At 44.3% G+C, this 17,171-nt stretch overlaps 1 protein-coding gene across 1 annotated transcript in view; it reads right to left on the bottom strand.

Annotated features, from left to right (window-relative positions):
- ANKRD44 (ankyrin repeat domain 44) overlaps nt 1-17,171 on the bottom strand; it is a 93,590-nt gene that overhangs the window by 15,873 nt on the left and 60,546 nt on the right. Inside the window, exons 11-17 of the mRNA XM_088534730.1 lie at nt 16,359-16,441; nt 15,516-15,579; nt 13,346-13,414; nt 11,451-11,591; nt 8,787-8,870; nt 7,986-8,097; nt 659-730 (exon numbers count right to left, since the gene is read on the bottom strand). Coding sequence (XP_088390856.1) covers nt 659-730; nt 7,986-8,097; nt 8,787-8,870; nt 11,451-11,591; nt 13,346-13,414; nt 15,516-15,579; nt 16,359-16,441 — 625 coding nt within the window. The remainder of the gene's footprint in view (nt 1-658; nt 731-7,985; nt 8,098-8,786; nt 8,871-11,450; nt 11,592-13,345; nt 13,415-15,515; nt 15,580-16,358; nt 16,442-17,171) is intronic.

Raw genomic sequence — 17,171 nt, 5'->3', positions numbered from 1 at the left:
CAAGGCACACAGAACCCACGTCCAAGAAAAAAATGTGATGTAGTGGCCAGCTTTTCTGCCTCATAGCAGTTTTACTCAGAAAACAATCAATAACAAGCCAGGTTTTCACAAAACATATAGTAGTGTCTATCTTGAAGGTGCTAGGCAGACAGTATATCCTGCCTCCTCCTTGAAAGGATAGTAATGTTGACATCAGCCATGGTTTTGTGTCTTGGTATAAGTTTTTGGCTTCCTGGAAACGTGTGTAGACCCATTTGTGTGGCCATATTCACATGGACATGCTAGAACAGGGTAAGGATGGCTGCAGCCATGCAGATACAGAGAGGTTTTGAAACAAATGTCAGGGACACTTGCGAGTGTTTACAGTTAAAGTGTGAAAAATAATGATGTCTATCCTTTTTTTTTTTTTCTGACTGTGCTTTTGGTGTCTGCATCTTCCTCTTTTCCTCTTACTCACATGTTAGTCAGTAAGAGCCAGGCAACTTCAACCAAATTTCATCAGTAATTCCAGTTCCAAAACTTTTTTTGTTACATCTAGGCCTATACCCCTTTCCCTGCTGCTTCAAAACAAGCCTATGATTAGACCTGCTTCCAAGACAGAGATTGAGGAATTTTTACAGGAGATAACAATCAAACACTATACACGTCTCATACTTACAGCTAAATGCAAAGGACTTATTGTAGGTGCCGAATCAGACTCCTCAAACATATTGTTTGTTTTTTCCAGAAGCTGTAAAAAAAAAGAAAAAAAGAGACAGTTTTAAAGAATCTTTGCAAAGCACCAATTCTAATTGTGCAATAACGTGTGCTAAACAAAATAGTCAACTTATATTCCTCAATTTCTGCCCATGTTTAGCTTTTCTTTGGACAGAGACAGGTTAAGTTCTGATGGACTTGGTCAGCAGGCAAGGATATATTTTGTTCTCAGCTATCAGCAGTGAATATTGAAAGACTCTGAGAAATAAATAGTTCATAACATTTCCTGTAAAATATTTTCAAGGATTTATTTTTTTTCCACGGGGTAAAGACATAATATTTGTTTCAAAGCTTGTCATTAACATCCTTATCCTGACTAATCAGTTCTGCTGAAATCAGAGGGAGAAGCATTTACGGAGCAGAGCACTCTGCTAAATTCACATTAGGAAAAGCGCTGTTTCATGAACACACAGGCACTGCATACACAAGCCACACCTGTGGGACCATTCTGACCCATAATTTGCACTGGGAATAATTGTAAGAAAGAGAGCTGTTAGTCACTCACAGTCATTTTTGAATGATTTTATCAAAGTAGACCCTGCTTCTGTAATCACAGTCTTCCAAAACACATCCTTGAATGCTTATAACCACAAGCTTGCTAACGCACTTAACAAAATGCAGCATGTTTTCATATAATCCTTTTCATTTCAGTGAGCACCAAAGCATTTTGAGGCTTAACAACTGGGGCCATTTTATGTGCTCAGCAGGAGGAAGCACAGATCTCGCTGAGACCAAAACCCCTGTCCCAGCAGAACATGGACCCTGGCAACTCATCCAGCTCAGGCTGCCAAGGGAATCAGTGCTGGGTGCTGCCAGCAGTGCTGGTGGTGCCACACGTGTGAGCGCAGCCCCGGCGCGCGCGGCCGCTCACCTCCCGACGTACCAGAGGGCTGGGCTCCAAAAGCTTTCTGCCTGAAAACCAGCACTTTACAGAAAAATAAATAATGATAGCAGACTGAAAGAAAAGCAGAATAATGAACTACCTCGGACTTGTAGGGTTGTGGACGTGACAAGTCAGTTCATACAGTTTTTTGGGTTTGTTTTTTTGACAGAATAAGGAGCCCGCTCAGCCCTGAGCTCTGCTGTGTGCCTTAATTATTAGTGTAACAATTCAGTCTTTATAGATCTACATTGAGGATAATCTTATGCAAAATCAAGCAGAACACCAGGCATTATTAACACTGCATAAGGTCTCACAGATCTCCTATTAAACAAGGATGTTAACATAAAGGATATGGAAAAAAACTAGGAGATGAAGCCATAATATTTTATATTTTGGGATCAGTGAAATGTTAGCACTGGCAAAGAAGAGTGTGTTAATGCAAATACCACTCATAAACAAGTGGCTGTGCATGTATTAACAGATAATATAAAGAGCCCCCCAGACAAACCCAAGCACCGGTCCTGCTCCGCTCGCGGCCCAGCGCGGCCGGCTCTCCAAGCCCGCACAGGCGCCCACGTCAGTCGCTTTTAATTACATCATTTGTTGAAATCTCAGCACCAACATCTTAATAGAGAAATCATTCTCTCAACCTGTCAGATGGCTCCAAAGGTTTTCTGGAGAAAGATGGATAATTGCTTTGCGAGTAGATTAAGAGAAAAATACGTTGGAATTTACCAGGGTCTTAAGGAACAAACTGTGGGATTTGGGAGTCCCTCACAAGAGGTATCTGGGCGCCATGAAGCCGCTAGGCCCGATGCAGACCAGGCTTAATGAGCTCAATGAGGTTGACGAGCTCACAACGCGGAGCGGTTCTGTCGCCGTGGGGCAGAACCAGGATTCTGATGGTGAACCCAGCAGCTCCCGGATCCACGGCCAGTTCCACTGTTATGTGGTTCTGCTGTTAATGAGCTAATAGCACGTACAAGGCTGCTGCTACAAACCACCTCCTCTCCCCTAGCTGTGTGAGAAGATGAATAACATGGTTCTCATGATTTTATTCTTACAGTAAGGGAATTTACTTGCTGATTGATTTTAATTCTGCAAGTGCAATAAACAATTAAATGGGGGAACACAGAGTTGTGCTTTTACCGAATTCTCCATTTCTCTGAGGTGCATGTGCCCTTAATGACTTTGGATATTTTACATGATTGCCCTTTTAGACTATAATATGCTAAAAAAAATCAGCTCTTGTTAAAAAGAAATAGCCTCATCAAGCACCTCTGTAATTTAAAACTGCGATAGGCAGAAAAGCAGATAATAATTTCAGCATGCATCACACCATTCATTTAAACCTACTTGTCCAAAAGGGAGATGCTAGAAGCAGCTTTGTGCAATAGATACTGTGATCACAAGGACAAGCTCAAATCCTAAAACAGAACAAACTCAACGATTCTGTGCCAGACATCACACGTCCCCATCTTCAGGAACACCAATTTATGGGATGTACAGTTAGTTCTGTCAAGGGTTTGCTCTAACTACCATTACATTTAATGTGATTTTTTTCATTGGGGGTTTAACTGCTTTAGTGAGTAAAAGAGTGTCTGTGCTCCACCCTCTATCCTACCAGTATTGTTAATTACTTCAGTTATTTAAAGCAATTGTTAATTACTATTACTGTCACACTTAAGCTTGCTGCGGTTAACACTAACCATATAATGGCAAAACACTAAATTACGTGGGCATAAGCCAATAGCGGCCTTTTTAAAAAAAATCTACAGCAACTGTAAAACACGTGAAGTGCAAATAAAGACGCTTAAAAAAATAGCTGAACATTAGTTTTTTGCAATAATTATAAAACAATATAGCTTACAGCTCCTAAGGTTAATCAGAAGTGGCAATTAGTTACAATTTTCAGTGTTGCTCTCAGCACTGAACAAGAATGTTTTAACTAGGATGTCATCTCGGGCCTCACCTCTCCTGTTCAATCGCAATAGATAACTGTCTCTGTTCAGGGAAAACATAACCCTAATGGCTTCATTTAAACACAGGTTTTCCCAGCAAGGAACAAGGCCAAGACTCTCATCAGCTGGTTCAGATAAGATGGAACAGAGTAATAAATTAACCTTTACTATTTTATACAGAGGAAGAACATTTGTAGCCATTTATAATCTCAGAATTATTGACTTAATAGATGAAGTGCTACACATTACAGGCGGGGAAAGCAATCTATAAGCTCAGATTGGATCTGTAAATCTGTGACTACAAACAGTCTGACTAGTTGAACCTGACGCAGTCGGGGGTGATGAATCCCTTAAAAGCAGCTGGCATTTTCCTTTGGAAAGGCTGCCGGGGAGGCACACGCCTTCGCTGGTACCAACACCGCGATGGCACCTGCAGAAACGCAGCGTCCCCAGCTGCTTCCAGAGCTACCCGGCCCAACGCAGTGCCACGTGCCCCCATCCCATGCTCTTCGCACTGGAGTCAGCAGATTAGGAAGATTCAGATATTCTTCCCAAACTTGCCAGCATGCCTGGTATTGAAGGCAGCAGCACAAGCCCTTAGCTCCTTCCCAAACTAAGAGAAACCCTAAACCTTTCTCCTGAACTCCTCCAACAGCGTCGACACTGTCAGAAAGCAGCAGGTGTTAGTGCCTTGCTCCTCCACCTAAGAAAAATAACATGAAAAAACTATAAAAAAGAAAGACAAAATCTGTCAGAGTCAGCCTAGCCTCTAGACAAAGTTTTCACAAAGCCATCTAGTTTCCAAAATATAAAGTCCAAGCCAAAATGTAATGCTATAAACTAACAGCCTAATAGGCATCTATCTCCTATCGGTATTGTAACCAGTGAATACATATGGCATCACAATGCTGACCTCAAAAACCTAAAAAAAAATCCATGTATTGCTCTTCGGGAGACTCTAAGACTGCAAGAAATTTGGAATAACCCTAACTAATCTGCCAGCAACTAAGCTCCCAAATTCTTTTCTTGATGTGTTTTCTCCTCTGGTGCCACTAAAGTAAAATATTAAAAAAAAAAAAAAAAAAAAAAAAAAAAAAGACAGGAAGGGGCTATACAGCAGCTGGGCTCACGTGAAAGGGTTTGAGCAGCTCCCTGCTCGCAGACACTGAGCTGCAAGCACGGGGCTCTAGCCCGTAAAAGTTCCTTTTACACATCATTAGTGTAAAGTGTCATTAGTGTGAAGATAATGGCCTGGATTCCCAGGAGCGCTAACTCCTCCATGGGCCTCCCTGGGCCCGGGACGCGCTGCCGTGTGCCCTCTCCATCTGATGCCTTTGGAGTTCAACCACGTTCCCCTCCCTCCCTCGGATGGATTAAGCCCTTCTCCAATACAGTTCCCAGCAGCCGAGGGGCAAATTTAATTTGCTGATTGAGTAAAGAGCAGATTAAGAGAAAGATGAAACATCAATTATGACAGGCAAAAGATTTCTACCCAGACATTTAAATCACTTGCCCTGACACTGCACAGAATTTTTTTTTTCCTTTCGTTCAATCAGCCCAAAGCACTTATTTGGCTTTCCAGATAGCATTTCCATGTGAAATTACAGCCTATTTTTTATTCTTTCCCAGTCAACTAAGATTTCACCATAAGAGCCTATTTGAATGGAACGCACAGATTTTTTTTAAACTGCCACAGTTGAGTGATGTTACCAGCTCTAAAACAGAGCTCATGATCTCGATTGATAACTGTGACTATGGACCCCGAAGAATTCGGTCCCAAGAATCTAAACTAACAGGAGGTTATTTTTAGAAGTCCAAAGCAGATGCAAGCGACTGGGTTTCCCTGCCTCGTAAGCCCCCGTGGCACCGCAGAGCCTTCAGGAACGACTCGCTGCACATGCAGAAAGATCTCAAGAACCTCCTTCCACTCCCTTTTAGCAACATCGCAGCATTCACTGCAGGACAACTACCTCGCCACCATCCCAGGGAAGCAAAGGCACCGCAAAGAAACCAAAACTGTGGGTTGAACATACAAACACCAGCCTCACTTGTTTGAGTCAGGAGATACGACCATTTTGCTCTTAATCTTTATTTCTCTTTGAGATGTCAGAGTTCCTACAATATTTTTTATTAGTGGTTCAGAGCTGGTATTTTTAAGCAAGACTCCTAAATTCATTTGACATTCATTCAATAATTCATTTAATCAGACTAATTTACCACTAGGAAAACAAACACACAAACAAAAAACAAAATACATTACTGTGAAGTCCAAGCACAAAGTTTCCTTTCCCATCTTCAAACATATTTATATTGAAATTAAGGCTGCTGGGCTCCTACTGAGTCTTAAAAACGGGTGCCTGAGGTAAACACTAAGAACAGCTAGAAATACTGTAAATCTTGTTCTCCTTTTAAATAGCACCGGAGAAAAGAGAACAAAAATGAAAAGGATTCCCAAGATGCTGCAAGAAATCCAGCCTTGCCCGCCCTGGACACAGGCAGCTGCATCTGTGCTGTGCACTAATGCCCAAGGGCAGCCTGGACTTCTAACGGGGCCCAGTCGTGCCTGGGCTTGAGCAAATTCCAGGGTCGCTCAGGAGGGACAAAGGACAAGGGACACCCTCGATCTGCTGCATCTCCATTGCTCTAGCTGCCAAAAAGACCAACAGGAGGCTTGAGGAATAAGACAGCATCTGATGACTTACTCCTCTCTCTGCTGATATGGAAAAGAAGGGGCTTAGAGATAAAAGCCCTGCCTAGAGGCAAGTAAAACTTAGCAGCTGCTTCCTTTAGCTCTGGATAACTACAGTAAAACAGGTCCCCGACTCACTGCTCAGGGTGAGTCACTCAGGGACACCCAGGTTGTCACTCAGGGACAACTCGCGCGGGAGCGATACGACACCGGCTTCTTCCAGGGGGCTGTAAGGATGATGAGCCTCTTCATCAGGCACCAACACTCTGTGGTACACATGATTTTTATATGCAGGAGATGAAGTGAGAAGCCTGCCAGCAAAATCCCCGTCCCTGTAAAATCTTCAGGTAGACACTCTAATACATGATGGGGATCCTCTGTATGCAACCAGCTAAAATTCAGGACAGTTTTCCTTCACAGCTGCACAGAAAATAGATGTATAATTTTAACTCTGATATAATACAGTTTTGGTTCCTATAGTCACAAATATGGGAGGATTAACATGTAAAAACACTGAATTTGTACCCAAACACAGCAGTTGCTGCATGGCAAGTCTCTGGCCCACAGTTCGCATTTCACAGAATCATAGAATGCTTAAGGTTGGAAGGGACCTCTATAGCCTTCTAAATTAAAGAATTTCAGCCTTCTAAATTAAAGAAAAACTTGGCTCCTTTGCCACGTGCAGCATTACCAGTTCTTCTTTTTGCCTAACATGTTTAATGACAAGCCTTAAGAGCAGGTTGTTGTCTGTCATTGATGCGCCAGCAAATAGACCTGACAGGGGAAGAAGAGAGAGGGGACCTTGCTCTGTGCCCTCTCTGCACCCAGTGGCACACAGGAACTACGGCACGAAGGCTGAAAAAAAACCCCCCGAGGGAGACACTGCTCCGCAGAGCTCTCTGTGCGCAGCTCCCGCAAGAACGGGGGACAGGGCACAGGTATTTTAAGCATCCTAAATATATGTGCTTGCAGGTGGCAGCTAAAGGGCTTAACACCGCACCTGAAACTCTGACCCAGGGCTGCCCTGGTCTGATCACAGCTCAGCATCTCCCGGCTCTTGTGACCCTGATGCAGGTCAACAGAGGATTTCTCTCATCCTCCAGATTTCAGTTGTCCTCCAGCTTCATGACACTTACATTACAACCCCCAAACTTCCTTCAGCCCATTCTACACATCCTGCAAACCCAATTTTTGGCCACAAATGTTTAACTTTCTGTGAGATGCAATTTCAAAGCACTCAGATGAAGGATTTTTTTTTAAAAAGCGAAACTTTTGTTGCGTGCAAGGTTAACGTTGATGGTGGTAAAATTATCTATGTTGCTACTGCTGTCTCAGAGGGAAAAAGGTACTGAGGGTACAGAGCAGACAGCACACATCACTCAAAAGCTATTTACTCTTTCGATATGCAAGTTAGTTAACATTCCATTTACAAAAGGCACAAGCACCGTCACGCACTGGGAACTCTCCTCTGTGACTGGCACATTCACAGGGAGCACATTAATCACAGTTAAAAATAGCCTGTGTCATTTTAAGCACGCAAAAGCTCCGCTCAAACACAACATGTAAGCGCAAGCTCGTTGAACGACGACGATTCCCAAGATCACCGTGTAGTTACGCTGTACCTGGCCGCTTGGATTTGCGCAGCGTCGCGCGGGCACGGCAGCGCCGCGGGGACACACGTCCTGAGCACACTCACCAGTTCCAAGCACTGCCGGTGCCCGTAGGCCGCAGCGTAGTGCACCGTGTTGTACCCTTCTTTGTCCTGGAGGGATGGGTTGGCATCATTTTGAAGCAGGAACTCTAGACACCTGGGAACAATGGTTTTTAGTTTAATGGGCAGCTCTCAATTTAGCTGAAAAATAAGGTCTTATTCTAGTTAATTTCCTGGCATTCATGTAAATAAATATATTTATTTCTCTGATGGAAATGCCTTCTTCAAAACTACGTATTTTTCAAGGGATCACTTCTGCTCTTAATGGCTTCTCTGGCTTCTTTTTTTACCCCTCTCACCTTGAAGAAATCAGCATTTTCTTATTATTGCTTTCTTCCAGAGCTAAAAATACACAGTGAACACAAGGCAGTCATATAATTAAAAAAAAATAAAAAAGAGGAAAATTTAAAACAAGGAAATAATAAGCAGCTAGATGAAAACATCAATCTGAGCAAAGACATTGTGGAAGCAGTTGGTCAGCTTCTCTTTGCAGCAGACAAACCCAGTGCAAAGCATTAAAAGAAGTGAATGATACTGAAGAATTACTAAATTAGTAAAGCAACACATTTACGGTAAGGAAAGGGCAATAAGCAGAGAAGCAAAAACATTTAGGGAAATGGTCACAGACAAGAGCAAAAAGCTTTTTTCTTCAGGTTAGCCCTCCTTAATGCTAAGCGTTGTCTTTAGCAGAGCAAGGAATGAGCCAAACGGGGAGCAGAAGCTGCAGCCAAGGCGCTGGCGTTCTTCAGGAACGAAGTCTAACTGCTGCGTTCACGCCAAACTTACAATGCAGCTTCTTTTTCCTTCATCTCGCTGGCTCTTTCAAGTTCTTCAGCATTTTCATGGGAGTTACCTAAAATATTCTTTCTTCTTAACACAGAGGACAGAAAAACACAACTTATTTTCAAAATATCGCATCAGCGATCCTGATGAAGTCTGCCACCCAGCCCCAATCTTGCCTTTAGCTGACCTGCTCCAACCAACAGGCAAAATGACAAGGATAAATGGGTGCACTACCTGTGCCTGCAGCTAGTAAGTCTTTCCAACAAGGCAGATACCCAGAGCATGGCAGTTTTTCATCTGGCAAGTTAACATCAAAAAAATTGAAAACAAACAATCCAAACAAAACTCTGTAAAGCTCTTATTTCTACCCAAACCAGTTTGTTCATCACTTCTTACAATGTTTTTCCCAGGTCTTGCCTTTTGTTTCCTTTGCAAAGAGCAACCCAGGGGTACCACAGTTTGCTGCTTCCAACAGTAACCTGCAGTATTCCTCTCATGTTTGAGATATGGAGCTCCGGGAAGCTCTAGCTGCCTGCGATAACCTCGTCTATCTTGAATTTGCATTAGCTGTGTTGCTGGCTCTTCTCACTTGCTGCGAAATACTTGGCAAGCCTGCAAGGATATCCCGGACACATTCTTTACATTCTTCAAAGAGCTGAGGATATCTTAGCAGTCCTGCATGCCGGGACCAGTTTGGCAGCCCTGCATCCCAGCCAGATGAGCAGCTGACAGAGGATTACCATCTCTATCCAGACATTACTTGGCCACCAAGGTGACCACAGAGTACATACTTCCAAACTAGTGCAAATCACCACAGATTTGTGGCTTAAGAGGTTTGCAGAAGTACAATTTCCTAACTTGACTCACTATGCAGCATGCAAATTCCAGCATGGATTATGCACAGGGCCGAGCAGTATGTACACACCTTGTTTAATGTTCAGTTTCCCGTTTCTCATATGAAGATTTGACATTTTTCATGTGGTAAGTAGCAGTATGGTTTGTTCTACAAACCCAGGGTCTGTTCACTGTCTCATAAAGAACCTGTGCCTTTACCAGGATTTTAAATATCTCCCGTTAACAGGTGAAATGCAGTGCGGATCAGTGAAATCCCCCAAGTGTCTGAGTGCCTGAACAAGTGGTGATCTGCAGAAACAACAGGTACTTAGAAACCCCGGTCACCTAATGAAATTGCAGAAAGGGGCACACTCATTCTGGGCACCATAACAACAACAGCTACCAACACAGATGAAACAGTAGGTTGGCCTCTCAATTAATTCTTGTTACATCAAGAATTCTCCCTGCACATCAATTGTCCAAACCTGAAGTTAGAAATTGTAAATACATTTGGGGTATAAATTGCCTGAATTTGGGAGTTTGTCCCCATTCAGTAGAAAAAGAACAAAAAATCAAACCATGCTAACCTACCAAATGAGGCTTGTTTACATGCAGGAGCCCTACCTACAGGGAAGCAAAGACTGAAGAACACCACACCGAATCACAGTTGTTAGCACCAAAAGCAACAACTCCCTGGGTCAGGACAGAACTAGAAACATCCCAGGGCAAAAGCCTTCATATGACTGTACACTGCACTCCCTATGAGAGCTCCTCTCTGGTAGTGGCAAGCACAGGCCTTTGAGGATCCTGCTGCTCTCTACTCTGCACTGTTCAGGTTTGAAGGTGACAGGGAAGAAGCTTTGGTAATATTGCAGCAAACGATTCAGAAGCTAACGATGTTCTGCTGTGACAACCAAACTGTTACTGTGAGGTTATGCAGAAGCCTTCCTGGAGGGGCTCTGAGGCAGTAGTATGCTGGGAAGGAGCCGTTAAGTCAAACCCTTCACCAGGCTTCACAATAGAAGTCATCAAAGAAAATAGTCCATCGGAGCTTGAAGTAAGGAGGCAGGGAAGTAAAAGAGGCTTGGGAAGACCTGAAATAAATACACGTGACTAAGAGTTTCAAGAGCGAACTAAGAGAATAATTGAGTCTGTTTTATACGGTAGAAATAACTGATTGCCAAAATACACAACAGACTGGGAATTAGAAATTGCACAGACCAACCACAGGACTTGTGAAAAAGGGCTAGAAGCGGGGATCAGGTGCAGAGCTAACGAGACCACCACCATGTTCTGTCCTCTCTGTCTTTAAAATCTCAAAAAAAGATTTGAGCGAGTGAACATTTTATGAGCTCTGCTAGTGGAGACACGGATGGGCAGATTATCCCATTTCTGCCAGCATGTCTGTCAGAAGGGCCAGCTACAGTCTGTTACACTCTGCTATGTCTGTTGCTACAGCCCATCCGGAAAAAGCTCTCCTGCTGCTGCCCCTTGTTCCCTCCCTTCCAAAGGAAGGGCAGAGCCCACGCAGAAAACTCTGTGATCTTCCTCTTGTGAGGAAGAGGAGAGGAAAAGAGAAGGGAAACTGTTGTGAGAACAGTTCAGTCGGAAAAGGTGGCAAGCGAACTACATAGCTGAAGTACCACCTTATCCGGGGACTGTGTTTTACAGCCAGAGCAACTCAGTACGGAGCGATGTGCACACCTGAGGGGAATCCTCTTGCTAGTGAGATTTTTTTTTTTGGTTCAAATGACACTGCAGCAGGCAGACAGTAGTTATGACGCTGATCTAGCAAAACATTTGTAATCAAGGAATGCAAATCAGTTTTCTTACTTTCGGTCCATGTCCGAAGCAGCAGCATAGTGCAAAGGGGTACGTCCCCAGTCATCCGTTTCATTGATGTTGGCGCCCGTTGTCACCAGCGTCTCAATACAGTGGAAATGACAATTTGCAGCTGCGTAGTGCAGAGGTGTCCTGGAATGAAAGTGCAATTTGTTATCTCAGATTTTCATACACAGCATGGCTGATAAAAATAAACTCGTACAGATTTCTAAGGGACATTACTCGGTCTCTCTGTTCTTACAAAGAAATGTTAAGTTACGCTAATTTAACAAAATACTGTGTCACTATGAGGTTCTGGTGCCCCTACAAGGGGAATACCGCTCCTGCCAAGCCTAGCAGCACAGGGAGCCGCAATCCATGGCTTGCAAACAACTTATTGCTGCTGAAAGGCCCTGTTGTTGCTCTGAATACACGTGACTGTCTTGCAGTTGGGAGGCAAAGCCCAGTGTCCCTCCCTCCCAGCGCATCATTCAGTTGGAATGTCTGCCCAAGAGGAGCATAGAAAAGTTGTATTTCTAAGCCCCTTGCAGACATCTCACACCTAATGCAACCTAATGCTAAGCACAGTAGCTGAGATGGGCTTCACTATCCCCTCCCTTACAGTTGCTTCTTTGCACACTCACACACACAAATTCACCTGTTTATGCAGAACTTTCGTAGTACTAATGCTTTTATTTTTCATTTTGTGCACATAACTGAGGCTTTAAAAGCTTCTTTGTCCATGGAACAGAATTCGAGTTAGCTGCAGCCTGATAGTCCACCTGCTATGCAGCATAACAGGGGACTGTGTCTCAGTCTTTAAGCCTGCCTCTGCTGAGGCTCGGCACCAGTTGCTTGGTTTGGAGAGCTTCACTCCCTGGCAGCTCCCCTCAGACAGTGAAACTGCTGTTAGGATTGAATGCCAAATTATCAGCTGCATTTCCAAAGGGCTGAAATTTGCAAAGGCTCCTTCTTTCAGCTCTGCAAAAGTTCTCATCCAATTCACATTTATACAATAACTTACTTTTAATCTGGGGGAAGAAGTAAAATAAATAATCAGCCCAAAGACAGTTCACCTCTGAACCTGCTTCATTTAAGTATTTAAAAACTTGACATGCTCCAACAGTGGCTATTTAGAGGATAGGAATAAGAACCACCGATTGTCTAAACACCTCCTGAGCTTGCCATGCCATGAGTAAGTACCCCCGAGCACCACAGGATGGTAACCCAGCACGCCTGTAGCTGTTCCGGGGCGGTACAGCCGCAACGGCGATGGAGAGCTGTGCAGTGGCACGACCTGCCAGCAGAGGAGAGGCAGCCTGCTAAACCAAGTGATGCTCTTCAGTGGGTTCCAGCTCTCCTTGTATTCTAAGCTCACTCCAAAGTTTTGGGGAATGACTAGGCTCCCTCTTCAGACTACTTTGGCTTTGTCTAAAAACATATGGCGAAATGCTGAACAAATACTCTGGAGAAAACAGGGAATGAAATCTCTGCATCCATTCCTGGCATAGCAACGCTCATGCCAGCACTCCACATAGGTAGGAAAAAACAAAAAAAAAGGCAACTACGAAGTGTATCAAATAGCAGCAATCCTTTCCATCAACATCCACATGCTGCCTTGGGCAGAAAAGGACAAGAAGCTAGGCAGTAAGAAGAGCAAGAAGGGAAAAATTAAGCCTGGCTATTTTTAAAACAGAAAACTCCAGAGGGTGAGCTTGGTTGTTAGGTGTTTAATGAAGTCTGCACCTGTCAGTTTGGCATGAAACTGCCACATCAGAGTTCTGCAGGGAAGGCCAAACTACTTTTCTATTTAGCATTTTTCATGGAACAAGTGATTTCCAGACTGAGGCTTTCTTGCTCATCTGCTATCTTATTTATTTATTAAATAAGCTTCACAATTTCCATACCTGCCACATTGGTCCTTCTTATTAAAATCGGCTCCACTACTTTGCAAGAGTTTTATACATTCAACATTACTGAAAAGAGAAGTAAAGAAAGAGCATGAACAAAACAGAAACTTAACATGTTGGCTGTCCCTCCCCGCTTCAAAAGAAATAAGGTTGTTCCACTCTTGGTCACGCAGAAAAAAAATCTGAATTCTCATCCACTCAGGTATTTCAAGAGGAGAAGTAAATATGATCTGAATTCAGAGTTCTTGGGGATTTCCAAAAGGTGCTGTACTCTAATGCTTTCCACACTGAGCTGGTATTTTATAACAGAACTTTAAAAGAAAATTGTTGCCAGCTTATAAAATGCCAATCTAATAACGAAGACCACCCCCATTCAGCAAAGCTTCAAAGAGTAAGCAGTTTGCTCAAATCCTGCAGTAAGATTTAATCACAACAATTAGCTTTACGTTTAGCTCACAAAGATTTAAGCATCTGTTAAAGTGCTTTGTTAAAGAATGGGCACAGATAGTTAAATTTGATTTTACATCAATATTGCATTTGCATCAGTAGGTGGGTTGGGCTCCGCCGCTTTGTATCTGTTGAAAGAATTAACCAAATTATAGCTTCTTCTTCATCTTTTTTTAAGCTCAGGTGATTCTTAATGGAAAATAAAACAGCTAAAGACTCGCATCTTTTGTAATTCAAGCAAATAAATGTATGAGAGCAAAGCAGAAAATGATGTAAAGCAGCCTAGCACTTTCCAAGACTCCTTTGTCATTCACAATGACAATGAATCACCTCTGCTCAGAACCGAAGGTCTTTCCCTAACACTCATATAACTCCTATCAATGCAATGGGAGTTACTGGCATGTGTCAGATGGGGGGGGAAAATAAGGAGGAAAGAGAGGGAGGGAGGAAAGAGAGGGAGGGAGGAAAGAGAGGGAGGGAGGAAAGAGAGGGAGGGAGGAAAGAGAGGGAGGGAGGAAAGAGAGGGAGGGAGGAAAGAGAGGGAGGGAGTAAAGAGAGGGAGGGAGGGAGAGAAAGAAAGAAAGAGAGAGGGAGAGAAAGGGAGAGAGAGAGAGAAAGGGAGAGAGGGAGAGAAAGGGAGAGAGGGAGAGAAAAGTAATGTTTTTCTACAGCTCCAGCAAGAAGACTGGACGCAATATGCTGGTGTATGCTCATCCTTGTTCTAAAACTGTTACTGCATAAAGCATTTACAAAATGTTCACCACAGTGTACTAAAAATAAAAACACTTGTTAGTGATGACAACTGTAGTAAAGTACTGCAAATACTGAAAAAAAAACATGGCTTGTTTTCATGAGCCCCTTTTTGCTTCTTATGTGGCCTATCCTCCTGTCTTGGGCCTCCATTTCATTAATTAATCTTTGGGGTCAGGCCATATGGAAGAAGTAGTATTTGAAGGCTATAATAATACCAATTCCAGCAAAAGTCATACCTCCCCTATTAAAAATATGACTCGAGTACCACCAGAACAAGAAAAACAGCACTTGGAACAATTTCATTAGATGCTTGTAACAGCGAAAATTTTGTTATCTCCATCTTGGTCCCCCAAGGAGTAAAAAACAACTTCTAGAAAAAACTGTCAAGCAGTCACTAGGGATGACCATTTCGGCTTGCTGTAACCGTGGATTCCAGCCAAGGCTCCATTTTATCTGTCTTCTGAGCACCAAGCCCTCAACGGAAGAGTCGAAACTCAGTACTTGCCAAGCATTTTCTCCTCCTGTTAGGTTAACTTTGCAAATGCTGATTACTTGGAACGATTTAATCTACCAGATGCTACAGTTACAAACAAAAGTATTTCGGTTTCACCTGTTCCTGGGCCCCACACAGCTCATCAGTAACGTGTTGCTCCAAGAGGACAACAACCTTTCTAGTTTGGTGAACCACTTTTAGAAACTTTTAAACCTGTGCCCAAAAAATGGGAGGGAAGGAAGGAGGGAGGTGAGCTGCCCTTAGCCTCCTGGACTCCTCTATCTCCTTCACCACAGGGCAGAGAGACAACCTTGTGCACACCCCCTGCACAAGGGCCGTGGCAAAAGAGGGACTTCAAGCACTTGTGGCAACTTGTTTTGCTTCCCTTGCACCACAATGAACTCCTTTGTGGACGGCACAGCCACGCAGACTAGCTAGCAGGGCAGCGGCGGAGCGCCGCGCACGCGTACTCACCCTCCGGCGGCGGCGGCGTGCAGGCATGTTCTCCCGAAGCTGTCGGGGGTGTCTATGGCAAAGCCTGCAGACAGCACGTGCTCATTACTAAACAAGGACACTACGCTATACTTTTGTCCTAGTTAAACCACAGGAAACATCGCAGAGACAGAAAAATCAGTTAGTCAGGAAAAAACAGAACGCAAGCAACTACAGTCAGAAAGAGGTCGCCGTGGCCACAGCCGGCGGCCACTCCAGCTTGGCAGCCCTCTGAAGGGAGCCATGGAGCTACTGCTGAGCCAAGCGCCCGGCCGAAACCACGTGCCTGCCGCTCAGGCGTGAGACCCCTACGGAGAGACCTGTGACAGCGGGACACGAGGACAAGAGGATGTGAGGAAAGAGGCCGGCCTGCGCACGAACATGGCTGCCTGTATCCCTGGCATGAGGGGCACCTCGGGCTGCCTTTCTGCGTGTGGAAGAGGCTCCCAGGAAGGCGCCGGGCGAGCTGCCACGGCGCGCATGGCCAGCAAGCCCAGCCTGGTGGCCTTGGCTCTCTTCACGCCCGGCTCTCCCGCTGCCTCAAGGATCTCATTTCCTGAAAGTCCTGCGGAAGGGAGAAGGGTCCTCGATTTCCGCCCGCTTGCTGGTGACCGTGCACAACCTCTCTGCGAGAGCCAGGGGAAAGGGCCGCAGGGCCCCGGGAGGCGAGGAAAGGCTCGGCGCGGGGCGGACGCCACCCCACACCACCCAGCAGCGGCACGGGAAGCCTTGCACTCGGACAGCTCGCAACAGGGAATACCAAGGGCCTTAAGCAGCACACACTCACATTGCTCAAGCTCCACAGACACGGCCAGAGTCACTTACCCGATGACAGCAATTTCCTGCAGCAGTCTGAGTGAGCATTAAGTGCTGCTAAGTGTAAAGGGAACATGTTGTGGATCCCACACCTGAAAAGGCACAACGGGCTCATTACACAGGCTCCTAAAGGTCCCCGTCCCATGCAAGCCCAGCGCACAGAAGCTCTCTGTGACAACTTCTTCCTGCCACATTTGCACATCATGCAACTAGTCCATCCTTCCCACACCCAGTCCTAGCCAAAATACCTATGACTTTACCTTAAATATGTTTTATGCTTAGCACATGCAATGCATAAACATATACACATACTGAACATACTTTTACTAAAGCAGCAAATCATCCCATTTCAGTCAGCAAGTGTGCTGCTGGTTTGAGCTCTTGGAAGACCTCTAGTTTTGGACATCTTGACCTCTGCCATTTGCTATTGTTTTGTAACAAGTGTCTTGTTATTCTAGAAATACTATTCTATGGGCAGTTCTCCAGGCGCACATAAACATGAAGTGCTGAAACCAGCTTTCTCCACAAGATTAGCATCTACTGCTGCTTCAGCAAATGTATTTTTTTTTAAATGACAAACTCTTGGACAAAGCAGATGGATTCATATCTGCGAGACGACTTACGGATGGAAGAGCATGATCACTGCATGGAAGAGAATTTCAGATCCAAAGAGGTAAGAACTTGTTTTTATGAAAGGTTCATCATGAATCATGATGACTTATGGAGCTTTAGCCCAAAAAAAGAAAACGTGGATGCTTATAAAGATATACTGCTCTCTCCAACACACTGCATGTGTTTTATATTATATATGTATTTCACCGA

Source organism: Tinamus guttatus, unplaced genomic scaffold (assembly GCF_059628265.1).
Source record: "Tinamus guttatus ecotype Peru unplaced genomic scaffold, ASM5962826v1 Tinamus_guttatus_pri_ptg000592l, whole genome shotgun sequence".
Lineage (NCBI taxonomy): Eukaryota > Metazoa > Chordata > Aves > Tinamiformes > Tinamidae > Tinamus > Tinamus guttatus.
This window is presented reverse-complemented; position numbering and strand designations above follow the sequence as displayed.